This window comes from Meriones unguiculatus, chromosome 3 (assembly GCF_030254825.1).
Source record: "Meriones unguiculatus strain TT.TT164.6M chromosome 3, Bangor_MerUng_6.1, whole genome shotgun sequence".
NCBI lineage: Eukaryota > Metazoa > Chordata > Mammalia > Rodentia > Muridae > Meriones > Meriones unguiculatus.
Window position 1 is genome coordinate 131,836,368 of NC_083351.1, and position 8,875 is coordinate 131,845,242.

The 8,875-nt window shown below is 43.9% G+C and overlaps 1 protein-coding gene across 1 annotated transcript; it reads left to right on the forward strand.

The window, feature by feature from the left end:
- Positions 1 to 1,914: 1,914 nt before the first annotated feature.
- On the forward strand, positions 1,915 to 4,840 carry LOC110556600 (procathepsin L-like). Its single transcript, XM_021650454.1, has 7 exons — positions 1,915 to 2,040; positions 2,304 to 2,426; positions 2,525 to 2,671; positions 2,809 to 3,033; positions 3,534 to 3,696; positions 4,226 to 4,334; positions 4,741 to 4,840. The coding sequence occupies exons 1-7, from the start codon at positions 1,915 to 1,917 to the stop codon at positions 4,838 to 4,840; spliced, it is 993 nt and encodes a 330-aa protein (XP_021506129.1).
- The last annotated feature ends 4,035 nt before the right edge of the window (positions 4,841 to 8,875 follow it).

Consider the following 8,875-nt stretch of genomic DNA (forward strand, 5'->3'; position numbering starts at 1 on the left):
TTTCCTATCCTTCACCTAGGTTTGTGCAGACACCTCACAACTTCTGCTGTAGTTGAAGATAAGAGAGAAAGGAGACAGAAATGAACAGACAGTATGAAATGAGTGACAGGTGGCCCGCAGTCTCAGAACACCCTCAGCCCAGATCATCTGTAGGTTGCATTGGCCATCTCCTAAAGATTCTTAGAAACATAGTTGTCCACCTCCCAAACAATGGGAAGAATGAGCCCATTCTGTACCCACCAGAGGACCTAGCTTAGCTGTCAATTAAAGGAGACACTGGGCTAGGATAGAACAGCTCACAGGGCAACACTGGCAATTGTTTTAACCAAAATCTCTACCTCAAAGGCAAATTCAGGGTTGTAAATCCACACCCAGTTAGCTAGAACCTTCCATCATGAACCAAGTGCCAAGGCTTCTGTTATAGCACTTTCTCAGCTGAAGTCACTAGACTCACAAACGCTGCTTTCCTATAGCAGGAACCCACTGCTCCCTTCCCCACAGTCCACCTAGGCAGCACACACCCAAGGCCCCAGGACAGGGTGGGAGTCAGTGTCAATACATGCCTACAATCACGTGGCCTGGAGATCCAGTCCAGTAGCCTACCCAGCCAATTGCAGGGAGGGGCAACTGGGCAGGGACATTGTCCTGGAGCCACAGACTTGGTACTTAAAGCCTGGATCCACATGCAGCTGGGACACAGCCTAGGATCTCAGCAACCTCTGAAGACCGGAGACTGTGAAGCACAGCTGCCCAGCTCTGGACATCCCAGGTGAGCCCATAGCTCTATCAAGGCAGACTGGGAACTGACACTGGAGGAGCAGCCTAGAGAGCCTCCTTGCAGCATCATGCAGCTACCTCAGGAATGACAATATCAACTCAACCTTAGCAGACGGAAGGTGGGGATCCAGAGGAGGTTGGGTGGGGAAGCCCAGGACGTCACCAGATCTTTCAGGGGGCCAGGTGTGTACAAAGTATCAATAATGTGAAATCAGGTAGACTGATCCCTCTGTGTGAGCAGAACCTAGCGGGCTGCCTCTAGTCACACAGGCACAGAAAGAACCAGTTTTTTTCTGTATATAAGCTGCCATGACCGTTACTCCCTATGCCAGAAGGGATCATCATTGTCATGTAAGCCAAGGACAGGGACAATTCTCTGGTCTCATCTGGCAGGTGCCCAAGGAATAGCCTATGGCTTGACTCTTGCATGACCCTTTCTGAAGTGCCTCATGCAAAACCTTATACATCCTAAATCTGGCATTGATCTCTCCTTGTTTCCTACCTAAACTGGTGGCTGAGGCGTCCTGTACTCAGCCACGGGGCACTCCTCATTGAGACAGTGAGGTGGGACTCCAAAGGCACATCACTGTTGTGGGGCAGATTCCTAACTGTTGTCTTTCAAGATTTTTCTAGAGGGGACATACCAGAAAGATTCCAGAAGGGAAAGAGCCCGGGCATATTCTGGCTTAGTGTACACTGACCAAGAAAGTCTTGCAGATCTCTTTGTATGTACAGAGGAATCACATTGTGCATGAGTTATGGTTAGGTTAGGAGACCTCAATATCAATGGGACAAAACCTGGGCCAGCTATGTCTTAAGAAGTTAGCTACTGCTTTGACTGGATTAACCATGGGTTCATCCAGTATCTCTGGTGAGCCAAGTGCACAGTGCACACACTCAAAGTCTGGAGATCTAGGCAGCTTCTCTTTTCTTCATTTGACTCATGGGATCATTTTTTACATATGTGCTGTTAGCCAACCTCATTCTTAGCCATGCCAATGATCACTGAGAGATGGTTAAAGTAATTTCATTCTACCATGGTGACCAGAATTCCACATCCTATGTAGAAACCAGAATTTACTGAAGAATTTCCATGATCAGAATCTCATTTCTTCATCATCTCTAGGTTTTGGAAGCATGATTCCAGTTTTCTTCCTGGCCACTCTTTGCCTGGGGGCAGTCTCAGCTGCTCCAACACACGATCCCAGTTTGGATGCTGTATGGCAGGAATGGAAGACAAAACATGGGAAAACATACCATATGGTTGGTACCATAGAAATGTCGAGAGGCAACACAGAGACAATGGTCCTTGCTGTGACTTGTTTATAGAGAGTTTGCATTGTGGAAGCCAGTTCCCCTCCCCCCGGCATCCCACATGGCATGCTTTATGGACACTAATGTCTAAATACCCTATTGCCATAGGGTCTGGATTCTAGCTTCCCTTGGTTCTTATCACCTGTAGCAGCAGGGCCACTGAGGGAACTATAGGATTGGGCTTGACCCACCACACACTGTGTTTATTCCAGAGTGAAGAAGGACAGAAGAGAGCAGTGTGGGAGAACAACATGAAAATGATCGAGCTGCACAATCAGGACTATCTTCAGGGGAAGCATGGCTTCAGCCTGGAGATGAATGCCTTTGGGGATCTGGTGAGTGTGACGTGGGTTGCAGCACATCATACTTCCTCCCTTTGGTACCTTGTAAGTCATCCCTCCCTTTGCAATGATTTGTCTCTTTTTTCTTAAAGACCAATACAGAATTCAGAGAATTGATGACTGGCTTTCAAAGCATGGGACCCAACGAGGAGAACCTTTTCCAGGAGCCTTTGCTGGGAGATGTCCCAAAGTCTGTGGATTGGAGAGATCATGGCTATGTGACTCCTGTGAAGAATCAGGTAGGACACAGCACATTGTCAGGCATCACTCACTGTCCACCGTGGAGCCAGAAGTCTTGCTTCACGCAGTTCACTGTGTTATTGTGTCATGTGCATTGCTTTGAAACACCTCTACTCTTTTTCTCTCTCTCTTCTAGGGTCGTTGTGGTGCTTGTTGGGCTTTTAGTGCAGTTGGTTCCCTAGAAGGACAGATGTTCCGCAAAACAGGCAAACTGGTCCCTCTGAGTGAACAGAACCTAGTGGACTGCTCCTGGTCATATGGCAACCAAGGCTGTAATGGTGGCTTAATGAACCTTGCCTTCCAGTATGTGATTGAAAACAAAGGCCTTGACACAATGGTCTTCTATCCATATGAAGCACAGGTAAGTAAAAATCCTAAGGTGTTGATTTTCCTAACTAGGTTCAGAAAACAAAACAATTATGTTACTGTCCTCAGGACTCATAAAGGGTAGAAGCCAGCTTACTAAATCCTAAGTGCTGCCATTAAAATGTCAGCCTTTTGCAGGCTACTTTGATTCCATGGTTTCCATGTAGCTGTCCCTGCTTCTGCTCACATGGATTATATGTAAAACAATTCACAGGTAATACCGATTTCTCTCCAATGTGGAACGCTATTATCTATAGAAATATCCATAGCATGTCATTGAAGACATGTGAGCTAGTTTCTACCAGCTACTGAAATCTATCAGCTTAACATGTCCTGTGACATTTGGTAAGCACTTACACGAGGAGCTCCTCCACAGCAAATGCTGAGTCACCTTTGTAGTGACAACTCAGCTGAGGGTACTTCTGAATAACTCACGTTTCCCCAGAGGTGGATGGCAATAACCATGATGTTTTTATTCTCCTTTGCCATTCAAAGAATGGACCCTGCAGATATGATCCTGAATATTCTGCAGCTAATGTCACAAACTATGTAAAAATCCCATTGAGTGAGGATGCTCTGATGACGGCCGTGGCCACTGTGGGCCCCATCTCAGTTGGAATTAATAGTCAACACCATTCCTTCAGGTTCTATAAAGGCGGTAAGTGTGCTTCCTTCCAGCAGTCACAAGGAAAGGTTGTGCTTCCACCGCAGCCCGTGAATTTGATTACCTTTTGGTATATAAAATCTGTAAACATTGTGAATTGCATATGTTACATTCAACAGGAACAATATTTATGTGTTGCTTTTTACTTGGCATTAATTAAACACAATCCCATGAACGTGTATCTATTATTTTTTAATTAGCAAAATCAGGTTTTATGTGGCTTAATATTATTGATTTTTTTGGCAGTTGTGAAACTTTAAGACTTTGATAATATTCCACTTTTCCAGTTCAGTTTTAGGGAAGCCTCTTGATTGCAGCAGGTGGAGGATTCCTTCCAAGCAAGCATTTTTCCTGAGGATTTATGCTAATCTTTACTTCTGTTATGTTACATAAGAGCAGATGTCACAAAAGTCTGGAGTATACGTGATTGCACTGAAATTAGAAACGTTTCCATGACTGTGGATGACATGGTCACTGTGGGGTCACTGGAGCCTCTCATTCTAGCTTTGATTTTCTCTTCCAGGCATGTATTATGAGCCAAACTGCAGCAGCACTAGTCTGGATCATGCTGTCCTGGTGGTTGGCTATGGTGAAGAATCAGATGGCAGGAAATACTGGCTGGTCAAGAATAGGTATAAACATCCAGAAACACTAAGGGAAAAGTACTGTTTGCAGGCAGTATTTGGGTGCAGGTTTCAGCAATTTACTTCACATATTTTGAATACAGAAGTTTCAGGGTGAAGTAATCACGATAAGACTCTGACATGGTTTGAGGAGTGTTAAAATAGAATTTGAACCACTGCATTTCTAGTTCTGAGCCAAATGTGGCTGTGGAGATGGCCTGTGCTTTCTCTGCTGTGATTCCCAAACTCAAGTGACTGATTCAACAGTTGGTGTCCAAGAGTTGACCCTTTGCCCTCTCTCATCCTGTCTGTTATGTGTGGCCTCAGTCTCTGTGTTTCAATGAAGAATCAAGTTTCTTTGAATGAAGTTTCTTTGCTGTGTTCCCTCTACTAAATGGCTAACATGCTCTTCCAGCTGGGGTGAAAACTGGGGCCTGAATGGCTATATAAAGATGGCCAAAGACCGGGACAACAACTGTGGAATTGCTACCTTTGCTGTCTATCCCATCGTGTGAGCTGCTGGACAGCAAGAAGGAAGGCGTGACTGAGGAGAGCATGTACAGAGGAGGGCTTTGCCTTCACAGACCAGCCTCTGCTGTGGGGAAGATGGCAGCTGAGTCACTGAAGGTCCATGCTACGGTGTGAATTCCGGGACATTTTACTCCAGTTAAATGAGACTGTCCCTCTGCTGCGGTGAGGAGCATTGTATTAATGAGTTCTGAATTTTCATTTTTTACAAGATGTACATAATTTTTTAATAAAACCTATGTTTAGATGACTGATGGTCCATTGTTATTGTTGTGGCTTTTGTTAATCAAACTTGTAGTTCAGTGTGAAGAGGTTATGAAGGTGGTCATGGTGTTCTAGGGGATGGCGTGGGATGTTCTTTTAGTCAAGTTCCTTAAGACTCATTAGAGTCTTTCCTTAAGGACCTCATTAGAGTTCTCTCCAGAGTTTGTGTACTCACTGTCAACCATGGTACAAAGAATAATGAAAAATCTAAGTGAAGTGTAAATTCTTTTAATCCACACAGATTTTCATAGTCTAAATTCTAGGCAGTGAGATGGCACAGTGGGCTGTTCCCCTGAATGGGGCCTGGGTCTTAGCCACTGTTTCAAGCACATCAGAACAAAGTCATCACTCTGCTTCACTCATTAATTTTTATTGTTCAAAAATTGTTTACAATATATCTTTTTGATATTCAGATCAGGAGAAATGTTGGGGAGGAAGAAAGAGGGCACTACAATTTCAGGAAGGTTATTTATTTCCTACCTCAGAGGGGAATGGAATATTAAAGTTAAGATATATAAGATGGTATCATTTTACAAACAGAGCATAAAAACTTCTTTCCACACATATGGTCTGTTTGCAAATATATGCATATATGGAGATGCATAAATTAATTTTTGGCTTGTTTGGAAGAAGCTGACAGTATGGGGAGGGGCTGGTGACTGGAATGAAAGAAGGGTTTCCTGGCCCTGTCCTGACAGTGCAAGCAGCTGAACTACATAAAGTTGCTTGCCATGTCTTTTATTATTATAGCAATTTTTCATTATAACATTTCAGATAACACTGAATAACAAAAAATAACATGACACTAAAAGCTATCATTTCCAACCCAGCTCCCACTTCCTCCCATTGCCATCACTATTAACAGTTTACCGTATGTACTTCTGTGTTTTCTTTCAAAAAAAGCAAACAAGATGGACATTGGAAGAGGGAGACAACAGGGAACAGGACCGGAGCCTGCCACAGAGGGCCCCTGAAAGATTCTACCCAGCAGGATATTGAAGCAGATACTGAGACTCATAGCCAAACTTTGGGCATTGTGCAGGGAATCTTTTGAAAGAAGGCGGGGAGTGTAGAAAAACCTGCAGGGAACAGGAGCTCCACAAGGAGAGGAACAGAACCAAAAAATCTGGGCCCAGGTATCTTTTTTGAGACTGATACTACAACCAAGGCCGAGGCCTGGAGATATCCTAGAACCCCAGCACAGATGTAGCCCATGGCAGCTTAGTCTCCAAGTGGGGTTCCCTAGTAAGGGGAACAGGAACTGTCTCTGACATGAACTCAGTGGTGGGCTCTTTGATTACCTCCCTCTGAGAAGGGAACAGCCTTACCAGGCCATATAAGAAGACAATGCAGCCAGTCCTGATGAGATCTGATAGGCTAGGGTCAGGTGGAAGGATTGGAGGACCTCCCCTATCAGTGGACTGGGGGAGGGCTATATGAGGGGAAGAGAAAAGGACAGTGGGATTGGGAGGAGACAAGGGAGGAGGCTACGGCTGGGATACAAAGCAAATAATTTGTAATTAATAAAAAATAAATTATTATAAAAAAAGAATGAACACAGAACTATTTACCAGCTTCATAGATAGAGCCTTTAATTTTATTTGGTCTTTAATGATATTATATGATATGTACTGTTCTAGGATTTTATTTTTGTACTCAGTCCTGAATGTTGAACCCTTTCCATGCCTCTAAACATATAGCCATATTTAATGTTTTCCGGTAAATATTTAATATTCATTTTTAACATCACTTTCCAACAGACAAAGACCCCTGTTCAGAGAAGTGACCTCCCCCCAGCACAGCCTCGCCTGCCTCAAGGGATAGAGAGTATTGTTACTTTTGTTGCTACTGCAGTAACAAAGCTTCCACCATTTAGGGCCCTCCTAGGTAAAGGTAAAGCTTGTGTTTTAGAGCAGGAATGGAGACCTGGTGACTGATGGGTTGCACAGAACCTTGGTGCCATTCCATAGACAGTCTTCCAGTCACACCCAATATACTGAACTTTCACAAGCCCCTGAGCTCCCGATGCTGGCTGTGGGGAGAAGAGGTTCTTTATCTTTGAGATCTTAAGGCAATGTTTGTATGAGTCGTTTTGAAAATTCTTCCAGTGCTGACAAGGTTATTTACTAGGGAAAGTAGATTATTTGCAGCAATGGTGCCAGGAAGTCCACTTATCCACACATAACCAACAGAGTTTACCATTAGATTGTAATGTATACTGATATTACTTTAGTGGATCTGCTGAGCAATAAGACTGTTACTAACTGGAGAGTTGGCTCAGTGGATAAAGGTACTTGCCACCTACCTGAGCTCAGTTCTCAGAATCTAGGTGGTGGAAAGAGAGAAGGGACTTCTGCAAACTGTCCTCTGATCTGCAAGGGTGCACAGTGGCATATGTGCCCCAAAACACATGTATACACACACACACACACACACACACACACACACACCACAGTATATGCAAAAATGAGGTGATTGTGACTTTCAAATAATGGAGAGTAGATCAACTGATTTTTTTTAATTTGGTTCTTTTTTTTAATTTTTATTAATTACAGTTTATTCACTTTGTATCCCCCCTGTATTTCCCTCCCTCCTCCCCTCCCAATCCCACCCTCTCTCTTCCCCACCCATGTCAATCTCCCAGTCCATTGAAAAGGGAGGTCCTCTTTCCCTTCCCTCTGATCCTAGACTATCAGGTCTCATCAGGAGTAGCTGCATTGTCTTCTTCTGTGGCCTGGTAAGGCTGATCCCCCCTCAGGGGGAGGTGATCAAAGAGCAGGCCAATCAGTTCATGTCAGAGACAATCCCTGTCCCCATTACTATGGAGGCCACTTGAACACTGAACTGCCATGGGCTACTTCTGTGCAGGGGTTCCAGCCCATCTCTATGAGTGGTACTTGCCTGGGTTTCACTCTCAGAAAAGAACCCTGTGCCCAGACTTTTAGGATCTGTTGCTGTCCTTGTGGAGCTCCTGTCCTCTCCAGGTCTTACTGTCTCCCACTTCTTTCTTAAGATTCCCTGAACTCTGCCCAAAGTTTGGCTATGAGTCTCAACATCTGCCTCAATACCCTGCAGGGTAGAGCCTTTCAGAGACCCTCTGTGGTAGGCTCCTGTCCTGTTCCCTGTTTTCTTCCTCCTCTGATGTCCATCCTCTTTGCCTTTCTGAAAGGGGATTGAGCATCTTAGCCAGAGTCCTCCTTCTTGATTAGTTTCCTTACCTGTACAGATTTTACTATGTTTATCCTATATTATATGCCTAGTATCCACTTATGAGTGAGTACATACCCTGTGTGTCATTCTGCTCCTGGGATACTTCACTCAGGATGATCTTTTCAGTTCCCACCATTTGCCTGCAATATTCATAATTTCCTTGTTTTTTGTAGCTGAGTAATATTCCATTGTGTAGATGTACCACAATTTCTGTATCCATTCCTCAACTGAGGGGCATCTGAGCTGTTTCCAGCTTCTGGCTATTACAAATAAAGCTGCTACAAACATGGTTGAGCAAATGTCCTTGTTTTATTCTTGAGCGTCTTTTGGATATATATCTAGGAGTGGTATAGCTGGATCTTGAAGAAGCACTATTTCTAACTATCCGAGAAAACACCAGATTGATTTCCAGAGTGAATTTAAAAGCAAAAATGAGATGTGATTGTGACTTTCAAAAAGTAGACTCCTTATTACATTTAGTGTAATAGAAAAACAAATGGTCAGAGAAAAACACATTTGTCAGTCACAGTTTAATAAGGAGCTAACAT

Bases quoted from the DNA above. Each gene is read 5' to 3' on its own strand.
- LOC110556600 (XM_021650454.1), top strand. From the start codon at position 1,915: ATGATTCCAGTTTTCTTCCTGGCCACTCTTTGCCTGGGGGCAGTCTCA. The intron at 2,672-2,808 runs GTAGGACACAGC...TCTCTCTTCTAG, and splicing joins TGACTCCTGTGAAGAATCAG to GGTCGTTGTGGTGCTTGTTG. The intron at 3,697-4,225 runs GTAAGTGTGCTT...TTTCTCTTCCAG, and splicing joins CTTCAGGTTCTATAAAGGCG to GCATGTATTATGAGCCAAAC.